The 20,160-nt window shown below is 37.8% G+C and overlaps 1 protein-coding gene across 3 annotated transcripts; it reads left to right on the plus strand.

Annotated features, from left to right (window-relative positions):
• The first annotated feature begins 281 nt into the window (after positions 1–281).
• On the plus strand, positions 282–19,032 carry LOC116308417 (mitochondrial inner membrane m-AAA protease component paraplegin). Of its 3 annotated transcripts, XM_031718829.2 has the most exons (19): positions 283–666; positions 1,806–1,884; positions 2,010–2,078; positions 3,063–3,220; positions 3,665–3,745; positions 5,258–5,400; positions 6,205–6,325; positions 8,182–8,240; positions 8,846–8,954; positions 10,229–10,458; positions 11,054–11,118; positions 11,651–11,878; positions 12,660–12,770; positions 13,273–13,388; positions 14,079–14,162; positions 15,060–15,132; positions 16,302–16,348; positions 16,759–16,950; positions 17,786–19,032. In XM_031718829.2, the coding sequence occupies exons 1-19, from the start codon at positions 445–447 to the stop codon at positions 17,933–17,935; spliced, it is 2,337 nt and encodes a 778-aa protein (XP_031574689.2). In that variant the 5' UTR covers positions 283–444; the 3' UTR covers positions 17,936–19,032. The 3 variants fall into 3 exon arrangements, 2 of the variants coding, with proteins under 2 accessions (XP_031574689.2, XP_031574690.2); XR_004198505.2 differs by lacking the exon at positions 17,786–19,032 and having other exon boundaries at positions 282–666; positions 15,082–15,132; positions 16,759–16,853; XM_031718830.2 differs by lacking the exons at positions 15,060–15,132; positions 16,302–16,348; positions 16,759–16,950; positions 17,786–19,032 and adding an exon at positions 14,734–15,022.
• Positions 19,033–20,160: the final 1,128 nt, after the last annotated feature.

Here is a 20,160-nt window from a genome sequence, read left to right on the forward strand (position 1 = left end):
CAGACTCAGTATCGTCACGTGGTATGAGCCCCCGAACTAAATCCGTTCAGCGGATGACTTCATGAAAAGGGAGCCCAGGGCTTATTTTTGAATATTTTTTACGATCTTCACCATTAAAACAAAAAAAAAAAAAGAAAAAGAAAAAAGAAAAGGAAAAGCAAAAAAGAAAACCCTAGCTTAAGTTTTTTGTCAAATACGTTTACGCTTAAAAAGTAAAAATCAAGTTTGGGCTACCTGATTGATAGAATAGTCACGTGAACAGGGTCCTTTTGTCACGTGATAGAAAAACTATAAACAAAATACAAAATGGCGGACAAGTAGGGCTTGTGACATAATGCGGATAAAAACTACTCTTTATGACGATATAGAAACAACAAACTAGTTCTAAATCTTAAAAGATTGTCACGCAAAATTATGGTCTTAAAGTATTAGCGTTATTTCGACATGAATAATATTCTACGCGGATGTTGTGGACCAAACAAGACAGTTTTCCAGCCTGCACTAAGAATGAGCCAGAGACTATTTTGCAGTTTATCACGTCCAAGGGTCGATACTTACAGGCTCAACGCTGGCCTAAGGCAGAAATGGAAGCAAAAAGAACAGCAAGGACTTGTTCAACTGATACGAAACAGAAATTTTGGTAGTTTTAGGGGAATTTTTGCGAAGGTAAGGCTACCACAGGCAGCCCAACTAAAGCTATTTTTATTTATCAACGGATTATCACTATTCTATAGTTGTACCAATAATATTTTTAAACTTTAGTTTCAGCTTAATATTTGTCAGATCATTCTTTCCTTAATCTTATGGAATTACGAATCCCCTCCAGATATTGTTGGCATGGGTTGTGTAATGATTTACCTCCTGCCCATTCTCATACCAAAAGCCTTCTCAGTTTTCTAACAAGGCTCTGGTAACACACAAATCAACTGTTGATTTGATTGGCTAATTTTTTTTGCATAATCATCTGTTTGCGGTTCGCTGATTTTACAGTCAACAGGTTGACATTTGAATACTTTACCATACACATCAGAGGGTCTCGTTAAATTGCTTATTTTTTGGAATGTTAATCACTGACAAATAAACTGTTCCATAAACAATGTATAAATAAGCTTCATTATTTTTTTTTTTGAAGATAAACAAAACAGTTTGAGTTTATACCGGAAGTCAGAATAAGTGGAGCATGCACATATCTGACGACCTAGTATCTGAGGGTCTTCTGGTTTGTGTGTTACCAGAGCCTTCGATTTTTTTGGTAAAAAGAGTCTGAGTAAGAGAAAGACCTCTTGCCTCTTACCGCTGTGGTCAGGGTTTGAGCCCAGGCTGAGACTGGATCATATTATTGTGTTGTTCTCTGGGTTAAATATTGAAGAAATAGAAAACGCTACCAATGTAGTGTTCTACCAATCCCCAAGTGCTTTATGACTGCACACGGCACAGCAAGCAAGTTTTTTATTTCTTTTATGAAATACAAATTACAATAATAGATAAGAATAACGCAACTGAAAGTACGCGTATGTGCAATGTGCTCTCATAAAGCACGCGCACCAAACCAATCAGAACACAACATTCATAACAGTTATAAATTAATATAAATTTGAAATATATGATAGAGGTAGCCTTCAATGCAGACATTTTTTAGGGTGTTGTGAGTTTTCTTTTGATTGGAGGCATGGGATATATCATGCATAAATATTTTTCTTAGTTGATACAGTGGCTAGAGATTACCAATAGTTGAAATCATGCATATCAAAGATGATATTTTAATATACCAACCAAGCACATTTCTTTATAATATTCTACTGCAGCCGGGGACAAGATTGCAACTGCCTCCAGTTTTGTGTTATTCTTTATACCCATTACTAAGAAAAGGAGATATTCGTTATGGTAAGTGGAACTTTATTGATGTTATAAAAGAAAATTTCCTTTCTCATAAAGATGTTCATCAGTTGAATTCCAAGTTTTCAATAGAATTCTTTCTTGTTGACTGCAGCAAATTGTGTTTTTCCTAGGTTTTTCAAAGCTATTTTCAACAAGTTTTTGCAGAGCTCAAAACAATGAAGACGAAAAGAAAAAAGAGAGTGAGTAGATTGTAATTGTTCTGCCTAACTGCCAATCCAATTTTTGAAATGAAATTCTTCTAATTCTGCATGATTTCTCATTGGTCACTTTATTCTCCATTTCTCATCTTTTCTTTCCTCTTACTAGCTCCGACGAAGGACTAACGTCCGAAACGTCAGTTTAACAAGCTTCTTACGGTGATTCAAATTATCCATAAGTTCCCACAATTTTTGGAATAATTATCTAGTTTTCAAAAAAATGTTGCAACAGCATGCAAATTTAATGCAAAAAAGGTATCTTATGTTCAAGCTAAAACCCTGGAAATTCAAATAGTTTTTCATTTTAGTAATTACTTTTACTAATAATTGTACTAATTCTTACAGATGTGAATAATGAAATACTGTAGATGACTATTATAGCCAAGCATGGATCTTTACCATATGACAGCCATGTTTATTTTCATGAAAATGAAAACCTTTGTTTTGCCCACATAAATCTATTCTCAATCTTTTGAATGTAAGGCCATGCGTGGTGTGATCTATCATTCAAACCTATATGGCGCTGCCACGTGAATAATGCCCATACCTTGTGCTTTTAAAGAATGTGCTTCTAACCAATCAGAAGTTAGGATTCATAATAGTTTTATCGTAACACTTTATATTATTTTCGATTAAAGGCTATTCTATTTCTCAAATACAAAACAGCATTTTGACTTTAATAATTAATGATTATTTGCCAAAGGAAATTAAGCCTGAGGTGAAAAATAATTTTTTTGGTATATTTTTAGACTTTGATAGCAGAGACAGTAAAAATTCAGGATAAAAAAAAACGTTTTAGTTTTACTTCCACTGGGGTAAACTTTGGAAAACCTCATAATCACTGCTTTATAAAAGGATATCGTTTCATAATCACTGGTCGCTTGACCAATCACAGCAAGTAAAACTCTAAAATCTAAAATTATAAGAGTCTAATATCACTGTATATTTCACTTGTTTTGTAATTAGATGAGCCAAAGCTAGGTGAGGACCCAAATCAAGGTGGCTGGATCCAGATCCTTCCATGGATTATCCTAGCAGCATTTTATCTACTTACAGCAGGAACAGATCCTACACCAGAAACAACATGGTTGGCATTTTATAGAGAGATGCTTACCAATGGAGAGGTAACTGAGATACTAATGTTGTCTGGTTATGCAGTCTGCCACAAGGTTAACTGAGGAGAATTAAGGTGCTGCTTTAATAATGGTGATGACAATGTTCAATGTCCTGTGCTACAGTGTAACATTACAACGCCCACAGTAATAGTCCCCTTCACAGTTCCCTGCGCCATCTTGAAAGGTAACCATGCCTTTGCATCGAAGCGAGACAAATGGTGAGCTTGCAATGATAGAGACATGTGAATAATTGTCCAAGGTGTTAAAAAAGGTCTCTATCATTGCAAGCTCACCGTACGTCTCGCTTCTATGCAAAGGCACGGTTACCTTTCAAGATGGCGCAGGGAACTGTGAAGGGGACTACTGGCCATGCTGTTTTAGCATCCCTAACCTTAAATTAAATTAATAATAAATAAAACAAACTAGATTTTTTTAATGTTCTGACATTTTTAGGTGGAGCGTCTCGAAATACCTGCATCTCAGGACAAAGTGTACGTGTATTTACACCGAGGGGCAATAGTGGCTGGAAAAGAGGTACAGTCATCATATTACAGTACCACTGCTTTTATAGCAAACATTGGGCCCCTTTAGAAATGAAAAAGAGACTGGGGCAAGTTTTGAATCTTATTTTTATTGGAAAAAAACTTTTACCATTTGAGAAAGCAATTCAACATTAGTAAGTCTGGCAAATTTGAACATGTTTGAATGAAAAGAACCAGAGTTATAGGCTTTCAAAAGTTTCAAAAAATTTGTCCCCTTTAAGCATACATTTGTAAACTTGTCACACTTTTGAAGGCTCGTAACTCTGGTTTTTTTTTAACGAAACGCATTCAAATTTTGCTTCCATCTTCATTATTAGGATTTCTCTTATGGTCCACACTATGTGTTTAGTATAGCAAGTCTAGATAGACTGTATTCATATTCATTTGTTATTATAGGTTTTCTCTTATGAACCACACTATGTGTTCAGTATAGCAAGTCTGAATAGACTGCAGTATTCATATTCATTTATCATTATAGGTTTTTTCTTATAGTCCACACTATGTGTTCAGTATAGCAAGTCTAGATAGACTGTATTCATGTTTATTTGTTATTATAGGTTTTCTCTTATGGTCCACACTACGTGTTCAGTATAGCAAGTCTGGATAGACTGTATTCATATTTATTTGTTATTATAGGTTTTCTCTTATGGTCCACACTACGTGTTCAGTATAGCAAGTCTGGATAGACTGTATTCATATTCATTTGTTATTATAGGTTTTCTCTTATGGTCCACATTATGTGTTCAGTATAGCAAGTCTGGATAGACTGTATTCATATTCATTTGTCATTATAGGTTTTCTCTTATGGTCCACATTATGTGTTCAGTATAGCAAGTCTGGATAGACTGTATTCATATTCATTTGTCATTATAGGTTTTCTCTTATGGTCCACACTATGTGTTCAGTATAGCAAGTCTGGATAGACTGTATTCATATTCATTTGTTATTATAGGTTTTCTCTTATGGTCCACACTACGTGTTCAGTATAGCAAGTCTGGATAGACTGTATTCATGTTTATTTGTTATTATAGGTTTTCTCTTATGGTCCACACTATGTGTTCAGTATGGCAAGTCTAGATAGACTGTATTCATGTTTATTTGTTATTATAGGTTTTCTCTTATGGTCCACACTATGTGTTCAGTATAGCAAGTCTGGATAGACTGTATTCATATTTATTTATCATTATAGGTTTTCTCTTATGGTCCACACTATTTATTCAGTATAGCAAGTCTAGATAGACTTATTCATATTTATTTGTTATTATAGGTTTTCTCTGATGGTCCACACTATGTGTTCAGTATAGCAAGTCTGGATATACTGTATTCATATTCATTTGTTATTATAGGGTTTCTCTTATGGTCCACACTATGTGTTCAGTATAGCAAGTCTGGATAGACTGTATTCATATTTATTTATCATTATAGGTTTTCTCTTATGGTCCACACTATGTGTTCAGTATAGCAAGTCTGGATAGACTGTATTCATATTTATTTGTTATTATAGGTTTTCTCTTATGGTCCACACTATGTGTTCAGTATAGCAAGTCTGAATAGTTTTGAACAGAAAATGCACCAAGCTCAACTAGAACTCAAGATTCCTCCACAAGAATACATTCCGATCAAATACAGGGCACAGAATGAGCTTCTGTAAGTAAAGCTAACTACTCTAATGTCTACTCTAACATCTTTCTACTCTTAAAACAGAGCACTGATCATAGTTCTATGCACTGATGAAGGGAGGGGTAAAGTGGACTCCAAGCTGGGATACCAGCCATGTGGCTAAATGATTTTATTGCCTTTAGTACCTTTATTTTTTATTTTTTATTTTTTATTTTTTATTTTTTATTTTTTTTTTTTTATTTTTTATTTTTTATTTTTTATTTTTTATTTTTTATTTTTTATTTTTTATTTTTTATTTTTTATTTTTTATTTTTTATTTTTTATTTTATATTTATTTTTTATTTTTATTTATTGTTTTTTATTTATTTTTTTAATTTTTAATTTAATTTAATTTTTTATTTTATTTCATTTTATTTTATTTTATTTCATCTTGTTTTATTTTTTTATTGTAAATCGCATTGAGACCATGTGCGCTATATGAGTACTCCATTCTTATTATTATTATCATTTTGACTCACCCCATCAACTGGACAGCTTCAAAAGGGCCGGACTATTAGCTTTTCAGAGATTGAGGGAAAAAACTCGGTTGAGTCGGCATTGCAGGACATTATGGGGCTGTTTTAGAGTAAGAAATGAAAAAATAGAAAATGTGCCCTTGTTAACTGTGTGCAGTTATAAAGCACGCAGGGGTTGGCAGAACATAAGAAAAGTTCAGCACTTCTCAAGTGTTCTGCCAATCTCCAAGTGCTTTATAACTACACACAGCATGGCAAGTAAGTTTTTTTATTGCTTTTATAAAATACAAATTACAATAACCATTTTTTGACACAGGTCCAGTTTAGTTGGAGCAGCAACAGCTGTGGCTTTCATTGGTATAGTCTGGTACTTGATTGTTGGCCGAAGAGCGCCTGGAGGGGGGCGTAAAGGAGGCATCATGGGAGCCAACCCCTTTGTAAGTGCCATTCATTAGTACAGCTTTCATTGTTTTTTGCATTTTTCATTTCTAATGTTGTATGTGTTAGTTCATCACAGAAGATCAAATTAGAGAATTTGACAGCCAAAGGGAATAAAGTGTGCTCAGCTAAACTGCATAATTCATTATTATAATTAATTTTGATTTTTCAATAGGCTACATCCAAGATGTGCCTCTCTTGTCAGGCACAAAGGTTTCAGTGTGAGGCTTCGTGCATAATGCTCAGTGATTCACGACAGGAGAAAAGAATAGATTTAATTTTATAACACATAGCCTCAGACTGAAACTTTTGTGTGTATATTAGCATATTATCTCAGAAGTGTTTTTTTTTGACATTATTGGGTTCCCAAGTAAATTATTGTATTCTAAAATAAATTCAAATATCGAACTCTATGGCACATTTGCAAAAATAAAGTTGATGGACTGTCAAAACAGAGCAAAATTAGGCTATCAACAATAAGCTTGAACTACTTTCCAGTGAAGGGTGACCAACCATTTTATGAACATGGAGTCATGCATGATTGTCACGTCCAGTTGAAATTTGAATTTAATTTTCTATTTTATTAATGGCAAATTGAAATGACCAAAAGTCCAATAATGACCTGAACAATGCAGTCTTGGTTACGAGGCATGCTTTATTGCCTTTGAATGTGAAGTTCAAGAATTTAGCCATACCCCTCTCAAGGAGGAATGTTTTTGAAACCCCCACCTCTAGAAATTCCAATTTTCTTCTATACCACCTCTGTAATGACCCCCCTACCCTTCGGAAATTCCAAATTCCTCAGTTGGATGAATTCTGGAAAGTTCTACAATATAATAAAGTATCAAAATACCCTAACTCTCGCCTAATATCATTCAATCTTATCCAAGAAGAGGAAAGTGGAGTGAATTGTGGGTGTGGGGGAAAGTATTGTGCTTTTCCTCATTCCTTTTTCATGATTTGACAATTTTTTAGATATTCTCTACATCTTTACATGTTGTCTAAATCCTAACCTTGGCACCAAGACCATTAATAATATCAACATCAGGAATACTAAAAAATTGATTGGCTCAAGCAGTGACCTAATTCCTGCTGCAAATACAAATCATTTTAAAAATAGTTTTACTAATAGATTGATTAGTTTAAGATTTTAGCTTATTCTTGTAATAAAACTGCTTCTCATTAATCCCATATAGGTAACTGTCCAATCATTTTCTTAATTGGACAGGTCTTGCTGATATTGGATTAATTAGGCAGCTATATAATTAATAGGTAATGGGATTTCATGCTCCCCAATCAAGAAATAATTAGACTCGAAAAATTCGGCCTACGGCCTCATCCAATTTTGGAAGTCCTCAGAATTTTCCTTGTCCAATTATTTCTTAATTGGACAGCATGGAGTCCTATTACATATGCTAATTAAGTGAAGAAAGAGAATTAGCAGTGTAGGTGAAGATTGGTGATGATACTGTAAAAGGTCTGAAACTCATTCCTTCCCATGATTCCAAAGCCCAGACAGCAATAACAAGACATTTATTGTTGTAGTCGCATAAGCATATACTACCAGCCCCTGCATAGTGCAGGCCTCTGCTACCCACCACAACACCAAGCCATGTGTCTGTGGTGTCTGTAGTGAGTGTGTGCTGGTAAGGAGCACAAGACGCAGTCATAATAGTCTGTGCTTTATGCTGCTTATTATAACATGGGAGTGATTGGGTACAACCATGACTTTAAAGCTGATATCTGAAATCTTCTTTGAGGCCGTAGATATTCATTCATACAGTTGTATGTGAACCTTGTTTTAGATTGGAAGGGGATAGATATTAATGGTTTTATTTCCAATGTTGTCTTTCAGTCCAGCTACATCAAGGCCAAAGCAACGGTCATAATGCCAGGAAAAAGCCAGGGAGTCACGTAAGTACATTTTTGCTTTTGCTGTGATATCTTGGTGGTGGTTGACTGGTAAGTTTTAACTCTTCAATAACCACACACACAAATTTTCTATCATTTTGTAACTATATTTATGTAAAACTCTATATCTTATTAATAAGTTATTAAGTTCTTTTTGTAAATTAATACTATCATTGTCGAGTGTGTGAATAAATAATGTCTCAAAGATTAACTGTAATTACTGATTGCAATTTAATCTCATATACATTTCCTCCCTCTACCCTACTATGCTACCCATAACTCCCTTAAGCATATTAAATTTAAAAGGTTTAAAAGTTTCTAGATATATATGAATAACCAACCTTCCCCAACATATAGTTAAAATGTGAAACACCTTCCTGCTACCCACACTGTAAGTCTAAATCTTATAAAAGTCTCTGAGCAATATATATATAACCGACCTCCCCCTTCTTGTCTCCTCTCATTTGTATCTAAAATTTCTTAGGATGAAGTGCACTGGTAATAATTATAATTGACCTCCACCCTGGCATCAAACAATCCTCTGACAACCCCCACCACCCCTCCCCCCCACATGTGATGAATAATTACTGGATCCTAATAAAATCTAGGTTTAAAGATGTTGCTGGAATGGAAGAGGCAAAGAAAGAAGTCATGGAATTTGTGGATTACTTGAAGTCTGCTACAAGATACAGTCGTCTTGGAGCCAAGATACCAAAGGTGTGATTTTACCAACATCATTAAATATGAATTCAGAACCATGTCCCAAACTTTAAAATAATACACCAGTTTCACATTTGACTGGGTTTTTTTTAAGACAACAGACTTATTTGTACAGGTTTAGCCTTGTATATAAGCTGACAGTGTTTTGCAGAATGATATTATAAGATTAAAAGTCTGTGGAATTTTATAACATATTTGTCAATATATAATTATTCAATTGCACATCCTTTACGTTACAGTTGATTTTTGTAAATGTTTTAAGTTAAGAAAGAAAGAAAAAAAGAAAAAAATCTAAAAAAATCTACAAAGCTTTTGCTGTTGTATCACAGCGTGGGACAATCACAGCAGAGCTAGGCTCCAAACTAAGTGAAAGCCCAAAGATCGAATTAGCATTTAGAAGTTGATTTTTGAGGAGGGAGGAAAACCGGAGAACCCGGAGAAAAACCCTTGAAGTACAGGAGAGAACAAACAAACAACTCTACTCACATACGACATTGAGATCTGCAGGACTCGAACTCGGGCCTCATTGGTGAGAGGTGGCGCATTAGCAGCGCATGCTACCAGTGCTTCCCTATAGGGTTTAACAGTGACATTTCCACAGAGTGGCTCTTCATCCACTGAATTCCAGTTTGAATTTAGAAGTTGATTATTGTGAAGGAAGGAAAACCAGAAAATCTGGCTCCCAGAAAAACCCTCAAAGCACAGGAAAGAACCAACAAACAACTACTGTGCTCACATACGACACCAAGCCCCACAGAACTTGAACCAGGATCCCATTGATGAGCACATTTATTTATTTTATCCCATTATCAGCACATTTGCTCTTAAATGAGGCTCAATCTGTCTAAATGAGTCTGTAGTCATAAAACACAGTCAATGGTATTTACTCGCACAGGAAAAAAACGGAATCCCAAATTGGGAATTTGTTGGGAATTTCCTTGAATTCCCAATGAATTCCGATCCAATTCCCAGAGAGAACGAAATTGGGAACGTGGCACTGATTCCCAATGTTAGTTTGTTAGTTTTTCTATTGGGTATTAGAAGGAAATTCCCAACAAATCCCAACGTTGGTGTTCGAATTGGGAATTCAAGGAAATTCCCAGCAATTCCCAATTTGGGAATCCGGTTTTTTATGAGAAAAGGGCCTTTTGAACCTTGTACTTATTTACTCCAACTATGCTTTACTTTATATACTTTGTGTCTGTCCTCAGCCTCTGCTAAGCCATTAAAAAAATGTTTTCCATTAATAAGATATATGTTTGACTAAATAGGGTGCACTTCTAGTTGGTCCTCCTGGTACCGGAAAGACTCTCTTAGCCAAAGCTGTCGCTTCAGAAGCTGAGGTACCCTTCCTTTCCATGGCGGGCTCAGACTTCGTAGAAATGTTTGCAGGTGTTGGTTCTGCTAGAGTCAGAGATTTGTTTGCAAGAGCCAGGAAACTATCACCGTGTATTGTCTATATCGATGAAGTGGATGCTATTGGAAGATCTAGAAAATCTAGGTGAAGATTTTAATTCGTATAATTTTAGTAAGACTTTAATATAGAGTTTTGCACGCTGTGATTGGTCGAGCGACTAGTGATTCTGAATTGATGATCACTGCTCAAGTAGTGATTATGAGGTTTCCCAAAGTTTGCCTGAGCGCAAGTAATACTTTTTTAATCCTGAATTTCATCTTTTCTCTGATATTCAAGTCTAAAATAATTATAATAAAACAGTTATTCCCCTCAGGCTCAGTGATTATGGTGAATATTCACCTTGCTGCTCAAAGACTCGCAGCTCGGTCTGTGACTATTTTTAATACACATTAAACATGTTTGGCATAAATTCAGTATTTGTTCCACCGGCGCTTAAACCCATCACCTTCCATACAAAAATCTGATGCTCAACCAACTGAGCCAACCTGGTTGGCAAAAAAGCACTTGGGAATTGACAACAAATGATGGATTTCCATTTGGTAATAAGACAACTTTTATTTGTCTAGTCGTTCTAGCGCTTTTGCACTAATTGGGGACACTTACATTTAATATTCTATGCACACAACGCTCAACTCACATGTGGATTTTTATTTTTATAACATTGCCATTTGTCTTTCAGTCAGGCGATGGGTGGTCACAATGAACAAGAAAATACTCTAAACCAACTTTTAGTGGAAATGGATGGTAAGTGAAGGGTTGCATTTTAACCAACTAAAACACACTTGCTCCTTAAAACAAGTGTGTGAGGTCAATGAGGATTAAACTATGGACCTCTTGCTTAGCAGACAGCACACTAAACAACCAAGCCACTTTTGCTCCTTAAAACAAGTGTGTGAGGTCAATGAGGATTAAACTATGGACCTCTTGCTTAGCAGGCAGCACACTAACCAACCAAGACACTTTTGCTCCTTAAAACAAGTGTGTGAGGTCACTGAGGATCAAACTATGGACCTCTTGCTTAGCAGGCAGCACACTAACCAACCAAGCCACTTTTGCTCCTTAAAACAAGTGTGTGAGGTCACTGAGGATCAAACTATGGACCTCATACTTAGCAGGCAGCACACTAACCAACCAAGCCACACTTGCTCCTTAAAACAAGTGTGTGAGGTCACTGAGGATTAAACTATGGACCTCTTGCTTAGCAAGCAGCACACTAACCAAACTTGCCTCTCATGAACATGACCAACTAATCCCATTTATACATTGTTGTTTGAAGGAATAAATACCGTAGAAGGCGTAGTTATGTTGGCCTCGACAAACAGGGCAGACATATTGGACCAGGCTTTACTGCGTCGAGGTCGCTTTGATCGCTACATTGCTATTGACCTACCAACCTTGCCTGAAAGAATATCCATATTTGAAGTTCACCTGAAAAAGTTGACTCTAAGGAATTCGTTTAAGAGTTATTCCAGACGGCTGGCTGAGCTGACTCCTGGATATAGTGGTGAGTGGAAGAAAGTTACAGTTTTGAACCTCCGTGCTGCTTCCATTATTGTTTTTGCTGTTGTTCTTGTCATTTCTTCTTCTGCTGTCGTTGTTGTCCTACAAGTGTGTTGGTGCTGGTGTTGTCATTGTGGTCGCTTTTATTGTTGTTGCTGCTGCTAATTTTTGTTGTTGTATATGATGACAACAGTGATGATGGCGTTGTTGTAGTTGACGTTCAGTGTTGTTACTGACGTTTTTACTGTAGTTGTTGCTGCTGTTGTTGTTGCTACTGTTGTTTTTGCTGCTGTAGTTGTTGCTACTGTTGTTGTTGTTGCTGTTATTACTGCTGCTGTAGTTGTTGCTGCGGTATAGTTGTTGCTGCTGTATAGTTGTTGCAGCTGTAGTTGTTGCTGCTGTAGTTGTTGCTGCTGTAGTTGTTGCTGCTGTAGTTGTTGCTGCTGTTGTTGTTGCTGCTGTTGTTGTTGCTGCTGTTGTTGTTGCTGCTGTAGTTGTTGCTGCTGTAGTTGTTGCTGCTGTAGTTGTTGCTGCTGTAGTTGTTGCTGCTGTAGTTGTTGCTGCTGTAGTTGTTGCAGCTGTAGTTGTTGTTGCTGTTATTTTTTCTGCTGTCGTTGCTACTGTAGTTGTTGCTGCTGTAGTTGTTGCTGCTGTAGTTGTTGCTGCTGTTGTTTTTGCTGCTGCTTGGGTTATTTTTATTGCTGCTGTTGCTGTTGCTTTTACTGCTGCTGTTGCCGTTGTTGTTGTTTACTGAATTCAAGCCTCAACCGTTAATTATTTCTTAGGTGCTGACATTGCCAACATCTGTAATGAAGCTGCCCTTCACGCTGCTAGACTTACTGAAAAATCCGTGGATTCCAAGAACTTTGAATATGCCGTGGAAAGAGTCATTGCTGGTAAAACAAAACTCTCCATGTTTGATCGCAGGCGTAAATTTTCAAACAAACACATTTTCATGCTACTTTTATAATAGCACAAAGACGTTTTTGACTAAGTTGTTTATAGTTTGTGAGCATTTGCAGTCCTATTTCTTTCTTTGGGGAGGGGAGGAGGGAATGGATAATGCATGGCTGATGCCCATCCGCCGGTCGGTTTTAGGAGGTTCCCTCTTGTTATTTTTGGATTCATGTTTTGCCCTTTTTTGTCCAAAGTATCTCCAGAACGCAGGAAATAGCATTTCTGGAGACCAACAATTTTCTTTTGAGCATATTTCTTAGACCTCCTCATCAGTGAGAGATCATCTAATGCCCAATTCTCTCCTTCCCCCCCCCCCCCCCCTTAACCTTACCCCTCTTCTTCCCCCCTCCGCCTTTTCAGATTCCTGGATCCGTCCCTGTAAGCTAGCTTCTTCACCTGAAGCGGTCTGCTAAATCTAGTATTTATATTATTTTATGAAAGGAATGGAAAAGAGAAGCAATACCATAACTCCCCAAGAACGAGAAACCCTTGCTTTCCATGAAGCAGGTCACGCCTTAGTAGGATGGATGTTGGAGTACACTGATCCATTACTCAAGGTAAACTAGATTAAAGAGATTTATCATACAGTCGATCCAAAGAAACGTTTTTGACCTGGTTGACATGCCTCCAGCCTACGTGAATGAGCCGTAAGGTAGTATGGGTAGACATCACTGAAGCGATTAATTATTCGTTCTCAACAGACCTTTTTTGAGTTCCAAATTACCGCTGTGTTCCTTGATTACTGACTCATTTACTCAGGGTGAGTCTCCTATGAATGTTTGGATATTCACAAATACCAACGGTAAAGTAAAGAATGCACAGCTTCAACAATACAAACACTTTGAAATTCCACGGACCTTCACTGGAACACAGTAATATTCTTGACAAAATCGAGGCTAACCCTGAGCAACAGAGAACTCGAAACTGGAGTATTAGTAGTTCTCGCTTACTGAAATGATAATAATGATGAGCAACAACCCGTTAAACATATGCCAATCTTCGGGTTTCGCTAAAAGAAAACAAAAGTTATGGCTCGTATTCAGTCAAACAAGTTCCCAATTCTGAAGCTGTTAACTCATCAAGGCTGTCTCTTTCAGCGGTGCCTACGTGCCAGCGAAGGTTGGTGCACGCACGTGCTGTGTGCTCTCATAACGCACGCGCTCCCAACCAATCAGAACGTGAGATTTATAACCGTTATTTTATGAAACACAATTCTGTTTTTTAAAACACTAAGCGAACTTTTTCAGGTTTCTATCGTCCCTCGTACGAACTCTACACTTGGTTATGCTCAGTATCTACCATCTGATCAGAAACTGTACACCACAGAACAGGTAATACACTTGCTCAAGTGACCATGTGTCAATCCTTAATTATTAGAGAGTTTTAGATTGACTTTTTTTTCTCCCCGCAAACGGCAAACGTGACCACGTTTTCATAGTTTTCGTGTATTTTACTTTACCTTTTACAAACCTTCTCACCAAGCGCAAATACTCTTTTGTTTTTCTACTACTTGGACTTTTTTGCAATTCTTTTTCAGTCATTTAAAAGAATTTTTTACTGGTCAACTGACGTTTCACGTTTGCCGTGAACGTAAATCTAAAACTCTCTATTATTGCTTTACCTTGACCTCTACACTTGGTTATGCTAGGTTATTGCTTTATCTTGATTTTTTTTCTGTAGATAAGCTCGCTGTTATCAATCGTACATTATCCGGCATGCCAATCACATTTTAAAGAATATCGGCTTTACTGAATATGGAAGTGGGGTTCGGAAACACCCCACTAATGCCAAACAAAAACATAAGTGTGTTTCCTGTTGCATGAGAAAAATAATTGGGGTCGATAGGTCGGATTTTTTTATTTTTTATTTTTATTGATACAAGGTTGTTTTTTTTGTTTTCAGTGGAAATGAGCTTATTGGGAACCCTGTGGTGCATTTGGGAATGAAAAAAATATTAGGGTTGGCAAAAAACGGCAAGAAAATTAGGGTCGGTCGCGCAACACTAAACACGCTTTTTTGTTTGGCCTAACCTCCCGTAAATCTGCCGCTTATATGAACGGATTTGTACGTTAAAGGAGGGACTGGATGACGTAACCTTATCCATGCTACTCCATCTTGATAACAGTCCCACAATGCAATGTCACAGCAGTCCTGTAATGCCAACTTCGACCCATTCCCCCCCCCCCCCCCCCCCCCCCCAAGTGACTAATTCTTGTTTACTTTCTTAGTTGTTTGATCGCATGTGCTTAGCACTTGGTGGACGGGCAGCGGAAAGTAAAATATTCAGGAGAATAACCACCGGTAGGTATTATTCACAACACATTGCGTGTACTGACAGGCCAGCTGAAAAACGTACGCGCATGCGCCAATTTGTCCAGAAAGCAAAGCCGTCAGAATATTTCGCAAGTAACACGAAAATTGGTCGAGGTTATCAGCAAAAAAAGTTTTACTACGATCATTAGAAAAGCTCTACATACAGTAAAATCTTTCTTATGAAAGGTACGTTTTTATTTGGGGGGGGGGGGGGGGGGGAGGGAAGGACTGGGGCTTCAGAGAGAAATTGAACTTTTGTCATGGGTGAAACCTTCTCATTTTGACGAAAGCTGTTTCCTTGTTGTCTTTAAAGGAAGGCCCTGATTTTAATACCGAGTAAAATGGTTAAAAAGCCTATTGCGAATCCCCCAGTCCTCCCCCTCCAAATCATTAAAAAAAACGTAGCTTTCCTTTATTTTCAAGAAACAAGCTTATCTGTTGCATCGATGTAGCAATTTTTTTATTTTATAGAAACCATAGACATTTGTTTATAGTAAGCAAGTAAGCCTGCAATTTAATTTCACCCACAACTTCTGACTCATTGTTCTGCCTTGTCGCATGTACTACGTATCAGCTAGAAATACATGGAGCCCATCCCAGATAAAAATTAATATTCATCGCATTTTCGAAGAGAAATCTTCAAACAAAAGCCAAACAAAGTTTTAAAAAAAAGCGATTCCTTGAAGCACGGTTGGTACACGTGCGCTGGTAATGCGCAAAAGGTGGATCCAGCCAAAATTTTAGGGGGGAGGGCTAATTGAGTTTAGGGGGAGCTAATTGAGTTTCTTCCGTCAACACAACGGAAAACAATATAAAAAGCATCTAATTCTTCAGTTTTGTTTTGTTGGTTTTTTTTTTCTATTGAAGGGGAGCTTCAGCCCCCCTTTGCCCCCCACTCCTTGGATCCGTCCTTTGCGCAGCCGGTTTTTCTCCCTCCGCAAAAATCAATTTCTAAATATAACTTTCATGGAACGAGGGCCGCAGGTTTGTTAGCCACTATAAGTGATACACTCGTATAACAAGGAATATTGTACACCCGCTTCTTTAAATCGCGACCCACTCGTTAAATTTAGCAGACAAAAAGTTTGGTTTAAGTCTCGCACCTGCCAATTTAAAATCAGAAGGCAGAGTAATGATCACAATGTTTTTCGTTGTAGGAGCTGAAGACGACTTGCGTAGAGTTACAGATATGGCATACAGACAAGTACGTAAATGAAGCAAAACGCTTGTTGCAGTCAAAATGACTCAAAACGAGTAGTATGGGTGGCGTTCGCTGCTAACGCCTCGTTTTTCACCACTGTTACCTGGGTCACTGGTTCGAGCCCTGCGGACACCATATGTGAATTGAGTTTGTTTGATATGTTGTTCTCTCCTATGCTACGAGGGTTTTCTCCGGGTTCTCCAGTTTCCTCCCTCTAAAAATCAACATGTGAGTGAGTGAAAGTGGGCTAAATTGGGAACCAGCCCTTGACGCAGCATTTGACATCCACTTAAGATTATCTATGACCTTGACCCTTCTGGAATCCAATTTTTTTCCCCCTCCATATCGGAATGGCTAATCCATGTGCCCAATACCTTGATCCCCTAAATACAACTGTTTGCATTTTTCTTCAGATCGTTACCTTTGGAATGAATGACCGCGTGGGCAACATATCATTTCCCGTGAAGAGATCATCAGAGCTGGGCAAGAAGCCATACAGTGATAAGTTAGCGTTAATAATTGACGAAGAGGTCAGAATGCTGGTTGCTAAAGCGTTTAGGAGGACTCAAAACATCATAGACACCCATCAAGATAAACTCGTCAAGGTAAGAAAGCCGGATTGTATTGTATAGACCCCTTGCAGTACTTCGAGAATGCAGCTCAATTTGGAGGACATAATAATAGGTTTCCAGAAGAGAAAATTAATTGTTCATATTCTCTTGGTTTCCAATAGTCCCCTTAACAGCTCCCTGCGTCATTTTGAAAGGTAGCCGTGCCTTTGCATCGAAGCGAGGCGAACGGTGAGCTTGCAATGATAGAGACATGCGAATAATTGTCCAAGGTGTTAAAATACGGTCTCTATCATTGCAAGCTCACCATTCGTCTCGCTTTGATGTACGGCTAGGCAACCTTTCAAGATGGCACAGAGTTTAAAATTCTTTTGTTTTGTCCTCCAAATTGAGCTGCTTTGACCTCACATGCAAGGGGTCCATTGCATAACGAAAACCCTCCCCTCCCCCTCCCCCGTAGCAACAGTAACTAGGGAGGTAGAACAATGAATGCGTGATCGGTGTATAAACCTTAACTCTTATGACATTTCATACCTAACCTACCACAATCCTTTTCAAACATCTTTTCATCTTCAAATTTTATAACCCCTTTGAGAATACCATGACAATAGTGAAAATCAATATTACAAAAAAGTTACAAAAAGGGATTCTGGAAGTGTAGGTATAAAAAGTCATGCTTGAGTTCTATAGACCCCTTGCATGTGACGTCGAAGCAGCGCAATTTAGAGGACAAAGCAAAAGAATCTTAATCTCGTGAGAATTGGAAACCTATTGTTATGTACTCCAAATTGAGCTGCATTCTGATGTGCTGCAAGGGGTCTATTGTAAAATAATTTTGTTGACATTTCGCACATTTTTTGTTGAACTACAGCTGGCCAACGAACTGCTTGACAAAGAAGTGCTCAATTACGATGATATTGTTCGTCTGATCGGGGAGTGTCCGTATGGCGACAAGAGAAAGATAATGGATGTCAAAACTATGGTTGATGCAATAGATTCATCCCATCAGCTACCCGTCTGATTTATCCTTGACATTCGTACACGTTTAACCAGTTTAACCACGTTTAAGAGCAAATAACTTACTGACAGACTCGTTTGTTGCTGTTGATGATGATGATGATGGAGATGATGATGATGTTGATGGAGATGATGATGACGACGATGATGTAGATGATGATGATGTTGATGAAGATGATAATGACGAGGACAAGGATGACGATGATGAAGATGATGATGATGACGATGGCTGCATTCTCACGACGATGATAATGTTGATGACGATGACGTTGATGAAGATGATGACGACTACGTTGATGAAGATGATGATGACGATGATAAAGGTGATGATGTTGATGAAGATGATGATGACGACGACGATGATGGAGATGATGATGATGACGATGATGATGGAGATGATGATGTTTAATGATGATGAAGATGATGATGACGTTGGCTGTATTCTGGCAGCTCTTTCTGTGATGACAACAATGGCGTTGTTGTCCTTCCTGTGGTTGTTGTTGTTGTTGCTGTTGTCTTTCATGAGATGCCAAGACAAGATTACGTAGGTCAAACGACCTCCTGGACCAGAAAATGAAACATCTTGCTGCCAGTGCTCACGATTAAAAAGCATCCTGCTCCAAGCGCATAAAGATCAGATATTCTTGGCATATCAATTCTCGTTCTGTTCTTCTCGTTAGCGTACCACATTCCCATCTCGACTGTCATCTGTAGGAACTGCGTACTTGTCGTGATATTGTATGGTGTGGATTTGACGGTTTTAGGGGCTTTATGTTCTAATATTCGAACCCACAGACAAGTTGCATTCATCACGTGAAGAACAAGGACCTTTACAGAAATAGAATTAAGAACGGCACGTACTTGTCATGATGTGATGATAGAATTGAATTCTTGTAATATATAAAAACCCATATGTGGTGTTTTCAGCCTAAGAAAGAATTCTAAATCTAAATGTATATAAAAATGTAAATCGAAGAACAAATATCTATGTGTTCGTGTATAATGGCAAAGTGGGCGGCAGAATTTTGTATTTTCCCACGAATGCTGTAAAAAATATTACTCCGAAAAGGGTTTTGGAGTTCAATAAACTTCTCAATGAAATATTGTTTGAGTGCATGCTTGCGCACTTTTCTTTCGCTTTTTAGAAGTATTTTTTAGACTAATAGATGCCATCACGTGACGGCAGTCATGCTGGATGCAGGAACAACAATGCCAACATTACCATTGAATGGATGGCCTTGAAGTTTTCACATATCTATTTTCCAGTATTGCGGATGAGCTTTACGAAAAATCGACATCAAATATGTTATGAACTGTTTGAATAAAGGATTATTTACTAATGGTCGGTGTAGACCTCGAATATGAGAGTTTTGCCAGTGAAAAATCTCATTTTCGCCGTTTTCAACTCTTCAAACTTCCAACATCAATAGACCAGAGCTTTATCTAGAATCTATTGAAATTTCTACAGAAAACATTTCCGTTGCGTCATTCCTATCTATTATTGTAATCTGTATTTTATAAAAGAAATAGAAAACGCGCGCGCGTGCTGTGTGTAGTCATAAAGCACTTGGGGATTGGCAGACACTCGAGAAGTGTCGAGAAGCACTCCGCTACGCGTCGTGCTTCTCCTAACACTTCTCTCGTGTTATGCAAACCCCCGTGTGCTTTATGACAGCACACAGCACGCGCGCGCGTTTTCTATTTCTTCAATAATAAACTTGTTTAACGTAGAAGTGGAAAGTACACTTAGATTACCGCTATAAATTTACAGTGTAGTCCATAAAGTGTTTTTAAGATCCCAAACCAGTTGGCTATTTACAAGCATTGTTGAGAAACTGAACTTGAACTAATCGGAAATCAGGACAAATAAAATCTCAGCTGGTGGCCACAGCCACAGCGGGACTCCTGCACCACCGGATTGCGAGACTGATGCTATGACCACTCCAATTTGCATAACAACACCTTCAATGTTATTGTGTTGATGCAGATATTCTCCCAAACCTGTCCTATGAAGTTATCCTTGTGGAATGTCCAAGATGTATCGTTGTTGTCGACCGATATTAAATTTATTCCAGTGGAGTGACTTTTAGGAGCAGGCGTAGCTCAGTTGGTTAGTGCGCGGCCTTCAGAGCTAGAGGTCCACTGTTCGATCCTCAGGATCTGTTTCGACTTCTCTCTGTTCTGTGTAGCTTTAATTAGCTTTAAATACCCGTAAAAAGGAGCACTGAT

The sequence above is a fragment of the Actinia tenebrosa genome, unplaced genomic scaffold (genome assembly GCF_029948245.1).
Source record: "Actinia tenebrosa isolate PJP-AT-01 unplaced genomic scaffold, QUT_ActTen_1.0 PGA_scaffold2__45_contigs__length_23673736, whole genome shotgun sequence".
Taxonomy (NCBI): Eukaryota; Metazoa; Cnidaria; class Anthozoa; order Actiniaria; family Actiniidae; genus Actinia; species Actinia tenebrosa.